This window comes from Pseudorca crassidens, chromosome 20 (genome assembly GCF_039906515.1).
Source record: "Pseudorca crassidens isolate mPseCra1 chromosome 20, mPseCra1.hap1, whole genome shotgun sequence".
In the NCBI taxonomy this organism is placed as follows: domain Eukaryota; kingdom Metazoa; phylum Chordata; class Mammalia; order Artiodactyla; family Delphinidae; genus Pseudorca; species Pseudorca crassidens.
Genome location: NC_090315.1, coordinates 7,740,642 through 7,759,777, shown reverse-complemented (window position 1 = coordinate 7,759,777; position 19,136 = coordinate 7,740,642). Strand labels below are relative to the sequence as shown.

The following is a 19,136-nucleotide window of genomic DNA, read 5'->3' as shown; positions in this document are numbered from 1 at the left end:
GCATGGCACGGGAGCTCTACTCGATATTCTGTAATAACCTATATGGGCGAAGAACTTGGAAAAGAAGGGATGCGTGTCTACGGATAACGGAATCACTTTGCTGTACACCTGAAACTAACACAACATTGAATGTCTGCTCTACTCCGATATAAAATAGAAATTAAAAATTAAAGCAATAGGACCCTTGGAGTTTCTTGCACTTCCAGGAGCAATCCCGACTCTCTCCCCTCTGGCTTTCTGGCACAGGCTACGCCCTCTGCCTGGAACACCCTTTCTGCCCTCTTCTGCTTGGCCAACTCATCGTCTCAGCACTGATGGCACGCCCTCCAGAGAGCCACCTTCACCCCAGCCCCAAGGCCAAGCCCAGCCGTGGGCGCCCACAGGGACCTGGATTCCCGGTGACCGCCCTCCGAACACTCGGGATCATAACGGCAGGGTGTGTCCCTGATGGAGGGGCTGCCTGCCTTAATCACTACTGTGTCCTTAGCACCCAGGCCTGAGCCTGACACAGGGAAGGTGTTCAGGAAATATCTGCTGAATGAATGAATGAAATAGTGAAAGAACAGAGGGCACGGGGAGGCTGGGAGGCTGGAGTCAGGAGGAGGGCCCGGGGCGGGTGCTGCAGGGCAGACCTTATTGTAGAGGGCGCAGATGTGCAGGGCCGTGTTCCCCGAGGCGTTCTGGGCTCCAGGCTCAGCCCCATAGAAGAGCAGGTGTTCCAGGTGCTGAGAATGGCCCCTCTGGCAGGCCTGGAGAGGATTGGGAGTGGAGGAGGCTGGAACAGACCCACCTGGCCATGGCATCTGTCTGTCTCCTTCACCTCGAGGTCAGGAAGCTGTACATCCACCTCCCCTTCTCCTTTCAACCCCATTCCTGCTTAGGAACTCACGCCGCCAGCTTTGCAAGTCCTTCCAAGGCCCAGGGCACTGGGCTGGCTCCTCGGGAGGGTCGAGAGGCCATCCCCACTCATCTCAGGGATCGAGGTTTCCAGGTCCCACGCCATCCCTTTTAGGGTCCCGGTGTTGACGCCCTCATCTTTTCCTCTTTGGGGACCATGCTACTCCCACCCCTCCCCTCTGTGAGGACCCCAGCATCTGGAGCCCTAGCTCCTTGGACCGGGGTCCCTGATCTCTGGCCCCCTCAGGGTCCAGCAAACCACCCATGCAGCCCCCAGCCCCTCCTGGCCGAGTCAGGAGCACCTGGTGGATCTCCTGCCAGCCGTTCTCATCAGCTATGCCCAGCTGGGCCCTGTTGTACAGGAGCAGCTCACAGCAGCGGGGGTCGCCCCCCACCATAGCCGTATGGAACAGAGGAGTCAGCCCCCGGCGGTCCTTGTAGTTGGGGGAACCCCCAAGATCCAGGAGCGCCTAGGAAGGGAAAAAAGAAGACAGTCAGACACGTACTGGCTCATGCTGAAGGGCCAGTGGGGAGGGGAGTCCTGGGTAACCCACACTGGCCAATGCCAGAGCTGGTTCTGCCACGATGCCCTTGAGCGACGTTGATACTGGCCCTTCCCCTCTCAGAGCCTCTCGTCCCTGTGAACTATGAAGGGATTGGGAAGATGCCTCCAGAGGACCCTCCCGCTCTGAAATCCTGCCCAACCTTCCCCCATGGGCGACAACGTTCGGGGAGCCACTGAAGGAGCCTAACGCCTCAGTGCCCACCTACTCAACAGGCTGGTTTGGGGGACAAATGAGAGAACGGAGTCTGGGTGCAGGATGGTCCCTGGCTGGGCGGGAGGTGTTATCAGGACCGGGATCCTGAGGACGGGGCACAGAAGGAAGTCTGGGAGGGGGCAAGCTTGGCTTAAAGCCACTTGGCCAGCCTCGCAGGGGCTGGGGGCTCGGGGGCAGGGAGCGGGCCCGCTCAAGTAACAGCTCCGGGCCTGGAAGGCTGGCAGCATCGAGCACGTTAGGAACGCCCTGTGTGGGGAGAGTCTGCGGTGGCACTGTCCCATAGAACATTCGCAACGCCTGCGGTGACGGCAACAGTCTACAGGCGCACGATCCAATATGGCAGCCGCGTGTGGGCTACCGAGTGCTTGCACGTGGCTAGTAAGCCTGAGAAGCGCAAGTTTTGATTTTAGTGCATTTGAATCCGTTGACATCTACACAGCCCCACGTGGCTGGTAGCTGCTGGGCTGGACAGCGCAGGCCTGGGGGGAGGGGTGGGTGCGGGCAGGGGCGGGGTCTGGGGGAGGGGTGCACATAAAGAGGGTCTGTCGGTTCCAGGGCTGCAAGGCAGACCTCTGGGGCTGGTGTTCAGGGATCTTCAAGAAAGGGGTGGAGGAAGCAGGAGAGGCTGCGTTCAGCTGGAGCGTCTATGAATCCTGGTGTTTATCGAGAGCTCTGGGGGCGGTCTAGCCTGACCTGTGTATGAAGAGGGATCAAGTGCCCTTGGGTGGGGGGAAAAGAAGCCCGTTTTAAAATTAGACCGGGCCAGCGGACTCCGTGTATGTATTTTGAGGGTCTACAAGGTTTGTCAATCTGGGAAGGCACATTCTAGACGCTGCAGTGGAGGAGGGGCTGTGAGAGAAGGGGGTGTGTTGGGGGTGGGCGGTAGGTTGGGAAGGGTAGATGGAGGGGCTGAGGGCCAGGGTCCGGAGGAGGCAGATGAAGGGGCTGTGTCTGCAGGGTGTGCATGGAGGAGGGTCTGTATCTGGGGGCACAGCAGGGAGCTCACTCTGCATTTTAAAGGCCACCAGGAGAGCCTACAGGTCAGGGAGACGGAGGTAGGTGTTGGTGTAGAGCTGGGTCAGAGGGAATGGAGAAGTTCTGGGTGTCAGGAAATTAACATGATCTACCTGCGTGTAGGGCAAGGGTCCACGTGACCATCAACTACAGCTGGTCATGAGCCCTGAGCTGGGGCGGGTGGGCGCTCCTGGAGGTCCCAGGAGGGTGTCGGACTCAGTCAGAGTAGCAGCAATGGAGGAGAGGTGGGGGAGGGGTCTGGGTCAATTGGCCCAGTGCAGTCTGGGCGAGAAGCATGGTAATTTGGGGGCGCCTCTGAGCTCTGGGGAGGGTCCCGGGAGGATCTAGCACCTCACCGTGAGAGCGAGGCAGTGACGGGCACACGCGGCCTTGTGTAGCGCTGTCATGCCATCCCGGGCCCGGAAGTCGATGTGGGCCCCGCCCAGGCACAGGGTTCGAATCACCTCTACAGAGCCTTCTGTCTGGGCAGCCAGCGTCAGGGGGGTCTCTGGTGGGGGCGGACGGGAAAGGCCGGTCACATGCAACCCCTAGGCCTCGTTCTTAACTCTCCAGCCCTCCCAAAGTGCCCGGCCCCCACCCTACCTCCTGAATCCGAGTCATGGTAATTGGGGTCCAGCCCCTTGTCCAGCAGCCGTGCCACCTTATCGGATGTCCCGAGCTGCACGTACTCCAGGAACTTCTTCAACCCCGTCTGAGGCATAGACAAGAGAAGACAGGCCGGTCAGGAAGGAAGGGAGCAAAGCTGGGCTCTGGAGCAGTGCTGTCCAGTGGAAATACACAGGAAGCCACACACGTCATTGAAAAGTCCCTAGTAGCCGCCATTTTTTTAAAAAAAAAAAAAGGAAGGGGAACTTTCAATTACATTCAAATTCACTTTAATGACCTCTTTTTTTTTTTTTTTTTCTGCGGTACGTGGGCCTCTCACTGTTGTGGCCTCTCCCGTTGCGGAGCACAGGCTCCGGACGCGCAGGCCCAGCAGCCATGGCCCATGGGCGCAGCCGCTCCGCGGCATGTGGGATCTTCCCGGGCCGGGGCACGAACCCGTGTCCCCTGCATCGGCAGGCGGACTCTCAGCCACTGCGCCACCAGGGAAGCCCCTGACCTATCTCTTTTTAATCTACTATGTCTACAATATTACTGTGTCAACAGATAATCCACATGAGATTTATTAATGAGATATTTTACTTTTGGGGGTACTGAGTCTTCCAAATCCAGTGTGTATTTCACACTCACAGCGAGGCTCCGTTCGGACCTGCCACACTGCAAGTACCCAGGGGGCCGTATGTGTCTGGAAGCACCTGCAGTGGATGGTACAGGTCTGGACGGATGGAATATTTTGGGGAGGACAGAGACAAAGGCACGGTGGAGTGGCGATGGGGATGAGAAGATGCCTGGGAGCTTTCGTCCCAAGTGTCAAGGATCCTTCACTTCACTTCTGACCAAAGCAGCCCCCTGGCTTCTTCCCGGCTTTTGGGGGACCAGAGGAGACGCAGGGGACATATAGTCTGAGGACTGGAGGGCAAGGAAGCAGGAGGATAAACGTGGCTGGGGAGGAGAGCATCCTTGGACCTGGTAGAGATTTAGGCTCTGGGATTGTGGGAACCGCAGGGTGTCTATGAAACAGTCCCTAGGCAGCGGGATGCTAGATGTCAGAGTCACAGGCCAAGGAAGGAGGGCCCTGAGTGGATATAGGGGACCTAGGAGATGAGAGGGGAGAATCCAAAGATGAAGAAGGCGGGACCGAGGTGGAAATGGTGTGAGCCTGGGCAGAGGCACAAGGAGGAAAGAGAGGAGATAAAGAAGGCTATGATAGTGTTAGCAGGGGCACTGGGGTTGTCCCAAATGTGACACAGCATCCCAAGTTACGTGGGGGACCCTGGCAGAGGCAGAGAAGGCTTGGAGGGCTGTTGGGAAGAGATAGGAGAGAAAATGGTTGGGCAGGGAGCTCCAGGTGGGAGGGCAAGTGCCAGCAGGGTTCTCTCACCTTTGTGTGCAACTTGGCCAGCTGCTTCTCATCCAGGTTGGTCTGTTTGTAAACTCGGGTCTTGTATCGGAACTGAGGCCAGGGGTGGGGTAAAGGGAGAGACAGAGACTCAAAATCAGGGGTCTGGACCCCCTTCTGAGCCAGGAGTCAACTCTGGGTCAGGGTGGAAATAGCCCCAGAGCCTTGGCTGGGTGGGCAGAGCGGTGCTAGGCCACTAGGGGCATGTGGACTACAACCCCTAGGGAGTCTGGACCCCATGGGGAAGGTTCTAGAATACCTACTGTAATTGGGCATCCTTTCCCACTTTGATTGATAACGGGAAGCTTGGGGCTGGAAAATGACTTGCCCAAGGTCACTCCACCGGTCAGAGGCAGAAGGCACGGTAATTTGGACTCAGGCCTCTCTGGCTCTGATTCTTAGGTGCCCCCCGAATCCAGAAGAGCCCACTGGGTTTTCCCTTGCCAAGGTCTTGGCTGGGAGAAAAAACGGGGAGGGGGCAGATGTGTCTCAGGACGTGTCTTCTGTCATCTGTGAAGGGGCCAGGAAGGCTGTGGGCCTCACCTCCAGGTAGGGCACCCCCTTCTCAAAGGACTGGGGGTACTCCCGCAGCAGCCGTTCCTCCTCCAGGAAGTTGGCGTCGCGGCCCGACGTGGCCGGCTGGAACAGGCCGTAGTTGAGGACATCCTGCAGGCTCTCGCTCAGGGCACAGAGCACCTGCTGCTTGGCCGTCCAGATGGTGGCATCTGGGTTGAAGCGCAGGCATTTCTGGTGGGGGAGGCAACAGGAAGGGGCCTGAGGTGGTGTGGGAAGGGGCTGTGGGTGATTCCAGGGACAGAGTGGGTGTTGGGGGCAATACGTGGGGGTCTGGAAATTGGGGGCCACGTGTAAGGACACCCAGCACCAGAGGCCTCCCCGTGCAGGCTCGGGTCCCTCTCCCGCCCCGCCCCTCCTCCGGCCAGCGGGCTCACTGTCTGGTGCAGGTCAGGGATGCCAATCCTAAAGACCATCATGCTGAAGTGGGCGTCGTCTGGGACAGACATGGAGCGGCCCTGGAGGCCTCGAACCGAGGCCAGGCTACCAGGTCCCCCGCTGCCCCGGCCCCGGGTCCCCCGGGGGCCTCTCCCGGGCCCGTCTGGGGAGCTGTCGGACTCTGAGCCCCCCTCGGGACACTCGCTGGCACTGTGGCGTTCCTCGTCCTCGCTTGACGCGGGGCTGTGGGTCATCATGGGGCCACGGGGCGACGGGGGACGGCAGCATCACAGGCGGCTGCGGGGGGCCAAGGGCGGCTGTCAGACTAGGAACCCAGACCCCCTGGAGGCCACAGGCGCACTCAGTGGACAAATGGTCAAGGGCAGCCGCCCCACCCTGCCCGAGGGAGGCAGGAAGGAGGCTGGACACACCCCCCAGACACTCCTACAGCCTCCAAGCTCTAGCTCTAGCGCTCTCTCTCTCTCTCTCTCTCTCTCTCTCTCCCTCTCTCCCTCTCCCTCTCTCGTGCAGACACACACACACACCAACCCTGCCATGCTTCCTGCACGTCTCCTTCCCTGCCCTTGGCCTTGCTCGCAGCCCCCCGCCCCTCCTGCGCCCCACTTTGCCGCTGACCCAGCGTGGTGGTGTCCCAGAAACCGCAAAATCACCGCGGGAGCTACTGGCCCACTTTGCCAGGCCACGGATAAGGCAGCTAAAATTAGCTGAGGACAGACAGGTGGGCGACCCACCGGCATCCTGCCCTCCTGGCCCCAGCCAGGGCCCTCACCTGAGATCCTCCCATCTTCCTCCTGGAAAACTGGGGTGAGGCTGAGATGTAGTAATGGGGAGAGGATAACTGGGGTGAGGCTGAGATGTAGTAAGGGGGAGAGGATAACTGGGGTGAGGCTGAGATGTAGTAAGGGGGAGAGGGAGGTGCCTTGAGCCTAGGGTGGAGCTGGTGACTTCGCTGAAGTGTGGCTGACAATGTGTGCAGAGGGCTGCTGGGCACCCGGTGTCCCAGGGGGCAGGGGCACTGAGATGGGGGTGTCACGGGGCAGAGTACCATGCAAGGGGTGTGCCGAGGGAACCACAAGAAGTTGCCTGTGCCAGTTTCTGGGGGCATCTTGAGAGGGTGTGTGTGAGGGTGGGGAGGCTGGCCCTGGGAGGGCTGTCCAGGTGACAGCCACCCTGTCGGTGCACGGTGGCTGCAGATGACCTGTGTGTTTGCGGCCTGGCGCTGCTGGGTGGGTGGATTGGCATTGCCTGGTACTACTGGTGGCCCCACTCTGAGGGAGACTGGGGGGCTGGGAGGGAGACTAAGAAGGGGGGTGAGACTCTGGGGGACTGGGGTGAGAGATCCTCTCCAGATCCCCACTATTCTTTGCCCCTGAGGGAGTCTTATCAGGGTGAGTCCCAGATGGGGTCCTTTTCTCTCATTTTCTCCACCCCCCCCACCCTAGCACCGGAAACCAGAATGTCTGGTCTTGTCCCTCCCCCCCCACACCAGGCCCGGCTCCTGCACGTTGCCATGGAGACGGGAAGCAGTGGTGGGTACTGCTGACTTTGGGGGAGTGGGGATGGGCTAGGGGGTTGGGGGAGGGAAGACAAAACGTGTGGCGGGGAGGAGAGTTCCAAGAGCTGTGGGCGAGCTAGTATCTAGCCGTGGGCAGGCCGACCCCTCCCCCAAGCGTGGCCACGGCTTCGAAGCCCCCTCCCCCTCTAGGTACCCCGCAGAGCTGCCCCTGCCTTACCCTTGCGGAAACCCCGGCTTCCTCCTACCCTTCCACTCCACATCCCACCTCCGGACCTGGGGCTGGCAGCCACTCCCCCTCCGCTGACCCTGGCTGACCCTCAGCCTCAACCGGGCACTAATGGGGTGGCCAGTGGCCTGAAAGCAAAACTAGCCGGGTCCCCCCGCGCGTGCGGCGGCCCCCGACTCCCCGGCCCCTCCCCCTCAGGCCCAGAGGGAGGGAGCGGGCACACTCCGCCGGGGCGGCATGAATCAAACGCTCCGCGGCTAAGAATAGCTGGCACGCAGCTGGTACTGAGACGGGGCTGAGGAATCGGCGGGGGGGGGGGGGAAGAAGGAGAGGGGGGTGCCCTGGGAGGCGGCGGGGGGACGGGGGGCGGCTGGCTTGGCCGAGAGCCGGCCCGGGAGAATGAATGGAGGCGGAGAGAGGCGGGGAGAGGCGGGGAGAGGGAGCCGGGGCTGGGGCGGGCCGAGAAGCTGGTGGGGGAGAGCCCCGGTCCGGGGCGAGGGGGCGGGGGCACCCGGGAGCGGGACTCGGGGGCAGGAGCCGAGGGGGCGCGCCGGCCGGTGGAGAAGGAAGAGGGGACAGGGTGGGATGGGGGGGAGCTTGTGAAGGGGTGGGAGGGGACTGGAGGAGTCTGGAAGGCGAAGCAAGAGCTACGGGGGGTCGAAGGGGGCGGAGGAGGCCAAGGCCCAGAGCCCCGCCGGCGGAGACGGGCCCCGGGATGACCCAGGCAAGGGGCCTCGAGGGGTGGGGCCGCAGGAGCGGTCGAGGGGCCGAGGTGGGCCGGGATGGGCGAGGTGGGGGAGTGGCCGGGCAGGGCCAAGAGGCGGGTACAGCGACCGAGCCCTTGGCCCAGGAGCGCGGGGAGGCGGGTTCGGGCAGGGGGCTCTGCCGGCGGCGGATGGGGGCTGCATCCTCCCACCAAGTCTGCGATCTGGGACGGGGCACGGGGGACCGGGGCGTAACCTAATTTGACGTCGCCCGGGGCCACGCTCCCCTCCTCAGCCCCCGCCCCCCACCGCACACCCGGGCCGGGAGCCCGGCTTTCAGCCAAGGACGTCCGGGGCGCCCCCGCCCCCTCCCGCGGCCCCGGGCCCGCCGTTCCCCCAGACCCCCGGTTTTCGGCCCCCTTACCTGCCTGGCGGGGCTGCTGAGTCCCGGTCGGCGGCGCCCGCGGCCCCTCCCCCCTCCCCCCACCCCCCACCCCCCCGGAGACGGGGGACCCTCAGGCCATGCCCCACCGCCCCGGAGGGCGAACGGGCCCGGGGAGGCGGCGGGCGGGGGTCGGGGGGGCGGGCGGGGGTCCGAGGACCTCACCCCCCCCGCGGGCCGGGCCTGGCCATCCGCAGAGCGCCCCCCCTTCCGCCGCGGCCGCCGCGCCCCTCTTAGCTAGCCCGCCCCCGGCTCGGTCCGGCCGGCTCCGGGCGCCGCGTCTCCGCCTGCTCTTCCTCCTCCTCTTCCTCCGGCCGCCGCCGCCGCCGCCGCCGCCGCCGCCGCCGCCGCCAGCTCCGCGCCTCCTCTGCCTCGCTTCTCGCTCTCTCGCTCTCGCTGTCTCTCCCTCACCCTGTCTCTCCCTCTCTCCCTCCCTCTCTCCCTCCTTCCCCTCTCTCCGCCCTCTCCCCTCCCTCCGGGAGCCGGCGGAGGAGACATCGCCCCTCCCCGCGCCCCCAAACCTCGCCCATCCCCCCGCCACCGCCGGCTCCGCCCCCTCCCCCACCGCTCCTCTCAGCCGCCTGGATCCCCGAACCCTGACTCCACCCCTGCTTGCCCCTGTACCCCGACGATGGGGACCCGCCCCCCAAGGGTACCTCTCCTCGCACCCCCAGGACCGCCCCTTCCCAGATCGCCCCCACCACCTCTACACACAGTAGGGTGCAATTAAATATTTGTTGCTAGACTCTACCCCGCCCAAATTGGATGGTGAGAGCTACAGATTCCTGTCATATCCCCCCAAACACACACACACACACACACACACACACACACACACACACACACACACACACACACACACACACACACACACACCTTCCTCCGAGGCACAGGTGCAGAGAGTCGCTAGCTGGCCCTGCCCCTGCAGATATCTCCACATGTACATTCTCTCCAGGGCATGCAGGGCTCTGGGTGTACATTACCATGAACACACCCAGCTACATCATGTACATATCACACCCGAGTGCCGGAGCATGCACACGGCAGAGCACACGCATCTACCCACCCCCCACACGCGGGCACGCAGCCGGCTGTGCTTGCTCAGAACTCCAGCTCACACGGAACCCTGAAACAGACACAGAACTGGAGGGAGATGTGTGCTTGCATCTCCATCATACTCACCCACCTGGCCCTCCGTCACGCAGGTGTGCACACGCCCATGCAGAGGCACGACCCTGCGCCTTCGCTCCCCTCCGTGAGGATTATTGCTGACATTTCCTGAACACTCCCTGTGCGCCAGGCTCCGTTCTGGATTTACTCTTCAGCTCCTCACACCAGTCCTCTGGGCTGCAGACTTGTGCCATCCCCATTTACCAGAGGGTGAAACCAAGGCCCAGAGAGGTTAAGTAACTTGCCCAAGGTCACCCAGTCAGAGAGAGGTGGTGGATCAGAGACAGGGAGCCTGACTCAGAGTCTTCAGACTGCTGTGGTCCAGTACTGGGCACTCCACAGCTGCCTGTCCTCCTTCCTCACACGGATACCCCCAGGCATCTCAGCAGCTCAGCTCCTTGGTGCATGGGACACACCCGCAGAGATGGGGCAGATCCCGTAGGGCAGCGGTGAGAGCATCGCCGCAGCCCGGGCTCCTACCCTTCTCCCAGCTCGACCAGGGCCACCAGCCAGGGCACAGGCACCTGCAGAGGGCAGTTCTAAGCAGCCTGTGGGTGCACCTCCAGCTGCAGGCTCGCGGGTACCAGGGTGTGAGCTGGAGCAGGTGCTGGCCCAGCCCCAGGAGGCCCGGTTCCGGACGCACATCCACCGGCCCAGGTGGTGAGCAGCTGAGCCTGGGGAGAGAACAGCTGCCCGTCTTGGCACCACCTGTGAGAGGGGCTGTGTACCCTTCCACGGCCTACAAGGCCTTTCCGGCCTGTGTATTCTCTCTCAGTGAGGGGTCCCCAGGCCCTTCATGGGCGCCTGAGACAGGCTCAGGCTCTGAGGTGGTGGGCAGCCTGCCCAAGGTCACACTGCCCTCTGCTTTCTCGGAAAATGGAAGGCTGGATGCATCGATTTCCAAGGTCCCTCCTAGGGCTCCCGGCAGCTGAGGGCAGATGCCCTGCTTTTGCTTACAGCCAGAAGCTTTGGCTAGCTGCCGCCACGCTGGGCACCTCCAGCAGGCTGAGCCGGCCCCTCTCCGAGCCTCGGTTTTCTCCCTTGAAGGGTGGGCCCTGCGATCCTGGCCCGTGAGCTCCCATGTTCTCTTGCACAACCAGCCGGGCTGAGGCTGGGAAAACCTTACATGACGCACGGGCCTGGCATAGAGTGGGCACGGCCTGCCCTCCTGCTTCCTTTGCCTCTGCAGCCTCTCCTCCACTGCCTTCCCCACCTCTACCCCGGCTGCCACCCCTACCCCCAGTGCCACGGGGAACTCGAGTTGCCACCTAAACACAACCATCCGGTGTTCGGTCTTCTGGCTGAGCTGTTACCCCGCAGGAAAGACTACTTCCGTCCTCTCTCAAATGATTGAGTACCTACTACGTGCGGAGCTGGCCCTGTTCTACCTCTGGGGATACAGCAATGCACACAGCCGCCTGCCTTCATTGGCGGGAGACAGACACTGAACAAGTAAACAAACAAACAAGGCAACGCCAGTCTTGATTCAACCGAAAAGATGAAATGAGGTGTTTGAATAAACTAACGTGGGGAAGGCCTCCCTGAGCTGAGACCTCAATGATGAGAAGGAGCTGGGGGAAGAGTCCTCTAGAAGGAGGAAAAGGCTAGCGCAAAAGCTCTGAAGTGGGAAGGAGCTTACATTCAGGAAGTAGCGAAGAGGCCAGTGTGGCTGGAGCTTGTGGAGGGTGGGGGCGGGATGGGGGGAGTTAGGGCGCGAGGGGAATGGGGGTGATGAGCTTGCGGAGCTGCGAAGGACCCATCCTTCCCAGCCCCCACTGCTGGGCAGGCCAGGCCTGTGCAGAGGACAGGGCTTGGCTTCCCTCCCACATATGATGGGAAGCTGGGGGGAGCAGGGGAGTGGGGAGTGATGTGATCTGATTTATGGTGGTTTGGAAGCATTGCTCTGGCTGCGGCAAGCTGTGTGGATTGGAGGGGCTTGGGAGGAAGGAGGGGGAGAGGCAGGAAGAGGCGACTGCAGTGGTCCAGGCGGGAGATGAGGTACCTTGCTGAATGCTCAGAGCTCTCTGTGCACCCAGCTGGCATCTGTCTACTCCACCTCCCGGAAAAAGCTTTCCTGACCCCACCCACCCAGCCTCTCCCCGCCCCTCTGCCCCAGCCCATCACCCTGTGGGTCTGTCTGCTGGGCTGTGAACAGCTGGAATCCCCAGCGTCGCCCCACCCAGGACCCGGCCTGCAGGAGGTTTCCAGGAAAGCAAGGCAGATGGATCCAACAGCCCCACCTTCTAGGGCTGCACACACAGCCACACGCGTGCTCTTCGCATGTGTCCCCACAGACAGGCACAGACACTCATTTGCATCTGGGGCAAGGGCTTGGAGGGCAGGGCGGGAGATCTGGGGACAGGAGGCGGTCTAGAGCTTGCGAATGGTGGGAAAGCCTCCTCCCACAGGGTGTGTGGGCCACGGTGGCCACAGGATAATAACAACCTCAGCAAGACCTTGAGGTCTCCCCTGTCCTGAGCGCTGGCCAGGGGGAAGAGAGGGGAGCACGGCCCAGCCCCGACAACTCCCTGAGGAGGTTCCTGGGCAGAGGCTGTGCCCCAGGATCCCTTGGGGAGCCGGCTCCATCCTCTTCCTGACCTTCTGGAACTTTGGCTGTGGCAGAAGGAAAGAGCAGGACAGGACGGAAGCAAGCTCTGGAAAGTGGGAAGAGGAGGGTGTGTGCGGAGACCCAAGGCAGGCGGGATCCAAGCTTTGGAACGTTGGAGGTTTCCGGCCACAGAGGCAGGGCCTCGGGGGAGCCAGGAGAGGCGGGGAGAGACACACACAGAGGAGCGGAGACCAACGGACCACGGACGAGACAGGAGCTGGGAGTTGGGAGGAGAGGGACTAGAGAGAAACGGACCAGGGGGCTGGTGGTCTGCACACACTCCAGTCCCCAGAAACATCCCTCTCCTCAGAGACATCCTTCTGCAGCCTTTGGTGCTCCGAGCCCAGCCTGATGCAGGCAGCCTGGCTCCTCGGGGCTCTGGTGGTACCCCAGCTCCTGGGCTTCAGTCATGGAGTTTGGGGAGCCCAGAGGGAGCGGGAGCGGGGATGCGCTAGCCCCCAGGAGGAGGAGCGGGAGAGGGAGGCCCTGATGCTGAAGGTGAGTTAGGGGAGTGCTGGGACTCTAGTGGGGGGACCCGGCTGGGTGACTGTGGGCTTGGGAGGGGCGTATTTGAGGGTCAGGGAAATGGGCAACGGGAGGGATGGGTTAGGCTCAGAGGATGAGGGTGACGGGTTCAGAGTAGGGGCTCGGGGCAGAGAGCCAGCTTACAGCTGGAAAGGGGTGGCTGGAGTGTCTGGGGGGTCAGAATGCAGCTGCCAGGCTGGCCCTGACCATCCCTCCCCTGCCTCAGCATTTACGGGAAGCCCTGGGACTGCCTGCTAGGAGGGGGGACGAAAATCCTGAGGGAAACCCTGGAGGCAAAGGGGCCTGGGCGACTGAGAAGGACGGTCAGGGGGAGGAAGGCGAGGAGGAACCAACCACAACTCCCTACTTCAGCCCCAGCCCCTCTCCCACCTCTGAAGACACCTTCACTTATGTCCGTGAGTAATCATTAGCTCCGCCCTGCCCCCAGGCCTCCGTGGTCATTTTCACAAAAACGAACCGTCCTATCACTGCCCCGGGGTCTTTCAGTTGCCCACTGCCCAGCTCGGAGCCCCTATACCCCCAGGAGCTCCGGATCCCCGGCCTTGCCTCCCAAGAGCCCGGAGCCACCGGCCCCTACCTTCCAGGAGTCCTGAGTACCCCCACCCCCACCCCAACTCCGCCCCAGAAGCCCTAGGTCCCGGTCCCCCCAGGTCCTCTGGTCCCCTGGCTCCGCCCCCAGGGTCACGGTCCAGCGTGCGCCCTGTCCATACGCAGTGGGTCGCCTGGCCGGCCTGGACGCAGGCCTGCACCAGGTGCACGTCCGTCTGCACGCGTTGGACACCCGCGTGGCCGAGCTGAGCCGGGGGCTGCGGCAGCTGCGGGAGGTGGCGGGTGACACCCGCGACGCCTTGCAAGCCCTGAAGGAGGCGCAGAGCCGCTCCGAACGCGAGCATGGCCGCTTGGAGGGTGAGTTGCACCGTGCGGGGCGGGGAAAGAGGGACGATCCGGGTCAGATGGGGGACTGGTGGCAAAAGGGGTCCGGAAAAGTCTGAGGAGACGTGAGGACCCTGGGTGTCAGGGGCGAGGGGGTTCTTGCAGATTTGGGGTGTGTTGGTTGATGGGGAGGGTGAATGCGGGGAGCAGACGGGCTTGTGGGGAGGAACGCTCCCCACGGTGCTGTGGAGCCGAAACTACTCTGGCCGCACCACGCCCCCTACAGTCCCGCCCCAACAGTCTGGCCCCGCCCCTGGCGGCCCTGACGCCATCGCCCAGCCCCTGGCGGTTCTGAGCCCGCCTCCGCTCCGCCCTTGAGACACTAATCCCACCTCCGCTCCGCCCCGCCCGTAGGCTGCCTGAAGGGGGTGCGTCTAGGCCACAAGTGCTTCCTGCTCTCGCGCGACTTCGAGGCTCAGGCAGCGGCGCAGGCGCGGTGCGTGGCGCGGGGCGGAAGCCTGGCGCAGCCGGCGGATCGTCAGCAGATGGAAGTGCTTACTCGCTATCTGCGCACGGCGCTTGCCCCCTACAACTGGCCCGTGTGGCTGGGTGTGCACGACCGGCGCGCCGAGGGCCTCTACCTCTTCGAGAACGGCCAGCGCGTGTCCTTCTTCGCCTGGCACCGCTCCCCCAGCCCCGAGCCCGGCGCCCGGCCCAGCGCCACGCCGCACCCGCTCAGCCCCAACCAGCCTAACGGCGGCGCGCTCGAGAACTGCGTGGCGCAGGCCTCGGACGACGGCTCCTGGTGGGACCATGACTGCGAGCGGCGCCTCTACTATGTTTGCGAGTTCCCCTTTTAAGCGGGCCCGGTCCCCCGCCTCTCCACTCCATCCCACCATCCGCCCTTTGTGGCCGATCCCTGGGGGGCTCCTGCGGGGCCGGGACCCCTTCCTTGCCTGTCTTTCCTGGAAGCGGTGGGCACCAGGCTAGGTCCGGCGCCAATAAAGCCTTGTGGAATCTGACTTGAGCAGGCAGTGGAGGCACTTTTGGCCTTTATCTCTCTGCGGGGCAAGGCAGGAAGGGCAAGGTCCCATTCCCCTTTTACAGGTATTGTTTGATCCCCAGATCAGAGTGATGGACAACACGTACATATGTACACACGGGCATCCGCTACTGCACACACATGTTTGGACTACACGAGTGCACACGCTGCTGACGCCTCCACCCCCATCGTGCCCCACTCAAGGCCTTTGGGACCCAGGGCCTGTCAGTCATCGTCCCAGGCCTTGGCCTTGGTCCTGATCAAAGAGATCTGGGAGGCACAAAGGAGCTCAAGGCTCTGACAAGTCCTGCAGGAAAGACCCTCATTTAATTTTTTTTAGTGTGTCTCAAACTTGTTTCACCAGATGGTACCCTCATGTCATGTAAAGTCATGACATTATGGTCCTGACTACTCCCTTCCCCTTCCTCCAACTCCAGAGCATGTGTTTAGACACAAACATGAGGACCTACCTAGCCTGGAAGCTTAGGCTCCCTCCCAACTGATCCGTCCTCCACTCCCTGCCTGTGAGGCCATGAGCCAGTCCCTCCCTCCCTCTGAGGCTCAGTTTCCTCTTCTGAACATGGGCACATTATCCCTACCTGTATGGCTCTTGGGATGTTCACATGAGCCCAGGAAAGTGAGCATTTGGGAAATGGTGGAGCATAAGCCACACACGACATTTTCTTCCTCACCATTAATCCCCTGGGGCAGTGAGGACACCCAGACCCATCTTGGGCTCAGCACTGTGGACAGCACTCTTTGGAGGAAGAGCTCTTTTGGAAACACCCAGTGTCTCCCCACATACTGGCATCAGGGTCGGGACCCTGATAGCCTCACAGAGCCCAGGAATCGGAGTGTGACCCTGTCTGTCCTTACATCTCTGTCCCTTCCCGTTCATCAGCCATGGTACCACCCACCTAAAGTGTCACCATTGGATCTTCCAGTGGGAGGAATGAGCCACTCCGTCATCTCCAGAAGGGGGGAGCACAAGCCACCCACTCCCTTTAGGAGTCATTTCTCAGCCCCACAGGCCCCATAGGAGGTACAGAAGAAGGGGGGTGGCCTCTGGTCAGGAAGGCTTCGATCAGGGGACTGAAGACTTTGCTCAAAATTCATCCCCCCTCTAAGCTTGTTTCCGGGGTTGCAGTGGGGCAGCAGGATGTCTTACAGAAAATCAAAGGGCAGATTAGGCAGACATTGGTGAATGTCTGCTATTGCTTGGGAGAGGTCCACCCTCACAGACCTGAAATTCTGGGAAGTGAGTGGTTGGGGGCAGTTCAATGGTTACCTGCCTAGATTCTGGAGCCAGATGGCCCAGGTTCTAATCCTACCTCAGCCACTTAACCTGTGCAACTTGAGGGAGACATGACTTTGCTGTTCCTCAGTGTCCCCCATCTGTATAATGGGGGTGATAACATCTGCCTCCTAGAATAGTGCCAGACACAGAGGGGCCTTTGTAACATCAGCTCTGATCCTTACTCGGCTATTTTAACCTCACCTTCACCTCTGCTTGCTCTCTCCAGACACTGTCTTTGCATATGCAAAAGTCCAAGAATTGGCTAATGTGTCACCCTGAACAACCTGCCTACCCCCTAGCTCCCACAGCAGGGTAAGGTGCTGCCTTTGGTGCTCCCGAACCCCTGACTCCTCTCATGACCTAGCTAACCCTGATCAGCCAGACTGGGCACCCTTGTGGGGCAGGGCTGGGTATGACCAGCTCTGCGTCCCCAGCATCCCTGGCATGTGGGAGTTCTTTGAATGAAGGAAGATGCCTGTGTGGGGCCATGTTGGGAACCCTGAGATGAACTGGATTTCTAACTGCTTCTCTTCCTCCCTGGCGTCCCCCAGGCCTCAGTCGGGTGACTCACCTGGGCTCCCACTGGGTCGGGGGCTTTCCTCATCAAGGCTTCCATCACTCTAGGTGCCACTGTTTGGTCAGTATCTGTCATACTAGCCCAGGGAAAAAGAGTTGTGGACACAGAGACGTCCGGGGTGGGGAGTAGAGGGCATTTGCAAGGAGTGTTAACTCATCAGATCAGCTCGCCTGTACGCTGCTTTCTGGGCTGATTCCGGTCTGCATATGGGAACCCTGCTGCCTTCTCCAAGAAGCCCTCCCAGGCCTCTCAAGGGCGTTTGCCAATGCCACCTCTTTTGGCTCTCTGTGGAGCACCTGCCGTTTGAGAGCTCCGAGCCGCGGACCGGAGAAGGCCTCGGCAGTTGGTCGGGTTCGGTGAGTTAAGGGATCCCAGGGAAGTGATGGAGGAAGGGCGCAAAGCCTGAAATGACCCAGCGGGAAGATAAAGAACCAGGGGTCCACCGGCCTGCCAGGACTACGAATCCCAGGAGGCTGAGCGGCAGGCCCGCCACCTCCTGCCCAGAACAACATTTCCCAGCAGCCATCGTGGGCTTCATGCAGATCCTCTCTCAAGCCCCGCCCTCTCCTCCACGTGAGGATCGCCCACATTTCCCTGCAAGTTGGAGGACCACACCCAGTCTCCAATCAGAGCTCAGACCCTGGCTCCCCACCCTCCAGGTCTCACCCCGAGGTACTTTGGGAAATGTAGTCCGGTCCCGAGTCAACGGAGAGAAAACATGAATCGGCGGAGTCTAACATTCCATTAGGCTTAGAGTGTAATGGGTGCTCAGATCTTACTACGAGAGTGTTTCAAAATATGGGTGAATTTCCACGGGTGTATCATAACCATTTTTAAAAAAGTGAAATCGTAGAAAATATCAGAATGAAGAGAAAGTGGAAAGAAATAGTTCTCATAATTTGAGTTCTTGAGTATGTACTGAATTACAATATAAAACACAACATAAAAATTCTCCCTTTGGGGGATTCCCTGGTGGCGCAGTGGTTAAGAGTCCGCCTGCCAACTCAGGAGACACAGGTTTGAGCCCTGGTCCAGGAAGATCCCACATGCCGCAGACAATTAAGCCCGTGTGCCACAACTACTGAGCCTGCGCTCTAGAGCCCGCAAGCCACAACTACTGAAAGCCCGCACGCCAGGACGCCTGTGCGCCTAGAGCCCGTGCTCTGCAACAAGAGAAGCCATTGCAATGAGAAGCCCATGCACCGCAACGAAGAGCAGACCCCGCTCGCCGCAACTAGAGAAAGCCCGCGTGCAACAACAAAGACCCAACGCAGCCAAAAATAAAATAAATAAATTACTTAAAAAAAAATTCTTCCTTGGCCTGCAAAAGATTTGCTAAAATCTAGTCCAAACCAATTCAGCCCCTTTTAAAAGAACCAAAACTTTTTATTTGGAAATAATTTCAAACTTACAAATAACTTGCACAAATAAAAATAATATTTTGTATATGCCCTTTACCCAGATTTATTTACTGTTAACAGTTCACCCCATTGCTTTAGCTTTATCATCCTCAATCTATTGTCAACCTGAAAAAATAAAGTGGCAAGTTATTTTACCAGCAAAATGAGTTTATTCAGGAATAGCAGAAGAATTACAGTTCGAGCAGAGAAAGCTGCGGTGAACCACAGGCAAGTCCGAAGAGGTGGACAGCAGGTCAGCTTTTATTAGGTTTCAGGAGGAAATTGGGGAGGGTTGTTTTGAATAAAAGTTTATTGGAGAAGAACAAGACTTTGAGGTTGTGGTGGTTTCTTTCTTTTCTTTTTTTGGCTCTGCCGCAGGGCATGTGGGATCTTGGTCTCCCAGTCAGGATCGAACCCACGTCCCCTCCATTGAAAGCACAGAGTCTTAACCACTGGACTTCCAGGGAAGCCCCCGTGGTGGTTTCTTGTTGACTGCAAGCAGTGGTTAGTGGATCTTGCTGGGGGAAGGAGGAATCCTCCTCCCTTGTCTTAAAACCAGGAAGTGAAATTCCCATGTGAAAAAATGTACTCTCCTGTCCCAGAAGGAAAAAAGTAACATTCTTATCATCATGCATAAGAAGTTGAGACCAAGAGAATTTTGTACAAAGAATTCTATATGAGCAGACCTTGTTAAAATAATTTTTATCTCCCTTCTTCCTTCTGGTTATGCAGGCTGCAGTGTGTGGTATATGCATGAGAGCTCTCTCTTCTGGGCTTTCTGACTTCATTTTAAATGAAGTTTTCCTCTATTTTCACTCTATCTATCTATCTACCCATTCAACCATCCATCCATCCACTCATCACCCACCACTCCATCCTAACGCAATCACCAGGGACAAACCAAAGTCAGGTTTATTGACTCACTGCAATGAAAGAGACCACGTCCCCAAAAAGGAGCTGGATCGAGCTACAGAATTTGGGTGAGGAGAGGAATTTGAATGAAATTTAAGTGAAGCTGTGTTTTAATAGCTTGAGAGCAAAGCAGGGATT

General features: G+C 60.1%; 2 protein-coding genes across 9 annotated transcripts in view; one reads left to right on the top strand and one right to left on the bottom strand.

Moving 5' to 3' along the window:
• SHANK1 (SH3 and multiple ankyrin repeat domains 1) overlaps window positions 1-10,390 on the bottom strand; it is a 48,740-nt gene extending 38,350 nt beyond the window's left edge. For 3 of the 8 annotated variants that reach the window (XM_067718926.1, XM_067718929.1, XM_067718930.1), the window contains exons 1-8: window positions 8,556-9,051; window positions 5,664-5,961; window positions 5,257-5,460; window positions 4,696-4,767; window positions 3,294-3,402; window positions 3,047-3,198; window positions 1,200-1,367; window positions 633-749 (exon numbers count right to left, since the gene is read on the bottom strand). In XM_067718926.1, coding sequence (XP_067575027.1) covers window positions 633-749; window positions 1,200-1,367; window positions 3,047-3,198; window positions 3,294-3,402; window positions 4,696-4,767; window positions 5,257-5,460; window positions 5,664-5,921 — 1,080 coding nt within the window. In that variant the 5' untranslated portion in view covers window positions 5,922-5,961; window positions 8,556-9,051. Of the gene's footprint in view, window positions 1-632; window positions 750-1,199; window positions 1,368-3,046; window positions 3,199-3,293; window positions 3,403-4,695; window positions 4,768-5,256; window positions 5,461-5,663; window positions 7,082-8,555; window positions 9,055-9,759 lie in introns of those variants that run through there. The other 5 variants (XR_010939030.1, XR_010939031.1, XM_067718928.1 and 2 more) reach the window with 4 other exon arrangements.
• A 1,510-nt stretch (window positions 10,391-11,900) lies between these two features.
• On the top strand, window positions 11,901-14,797 carry CLEC11A (C-type lectin domain containing 11A). The gene is made up of 4 exons (XM_067719190.1): window positions 11,901-12,849; window positions 13,103-13,292; window positions 13,612-13,803; window positions 14,185-14,797. The coding sequence occupies exons 1-4, from the start codon at window positions 12,703-12,705 to the stop codon at window positions 14,628-14,630; spliced, it is 975 nt and encodes a 324-aa protein (XP_067575291.1). The 5' UTR covers window positions 11,901-12,702; the 3' UTR covers window positions 14,631-14,797.
• Window positions 14,798-19,136: the final 4,339 nt, after the last annotated feature.

What these genes read in the sequence shown, in the direction of transcription:
- CLEC11A (XM_067719190.1), top strand. Translation starts at nt 12,703, where the DNA reads ATGCAGGCAGCCTGGCTCCTCGGGGCTCTGGTGGTACCCCAGCTCCTG. An exon ending in AGACACCTTCACTTATGTCC is followed by an intron (nt 13,293 to 13,611) that starts GTGAGTAATCAT and finishes GTCCATACGCAG; the next exon opens with TGGGTCGCCTGGCCGGCCTG. An exon ending in CGAGCATGGCCGCTTGGAGG is followed by an intron (nt 13,804 to 14,184) that starts GTGAGTTGCACC and finishes CCCCGCCCGTAG; the next exon opens with GCTGCCTGAAGGGGGTGCGT.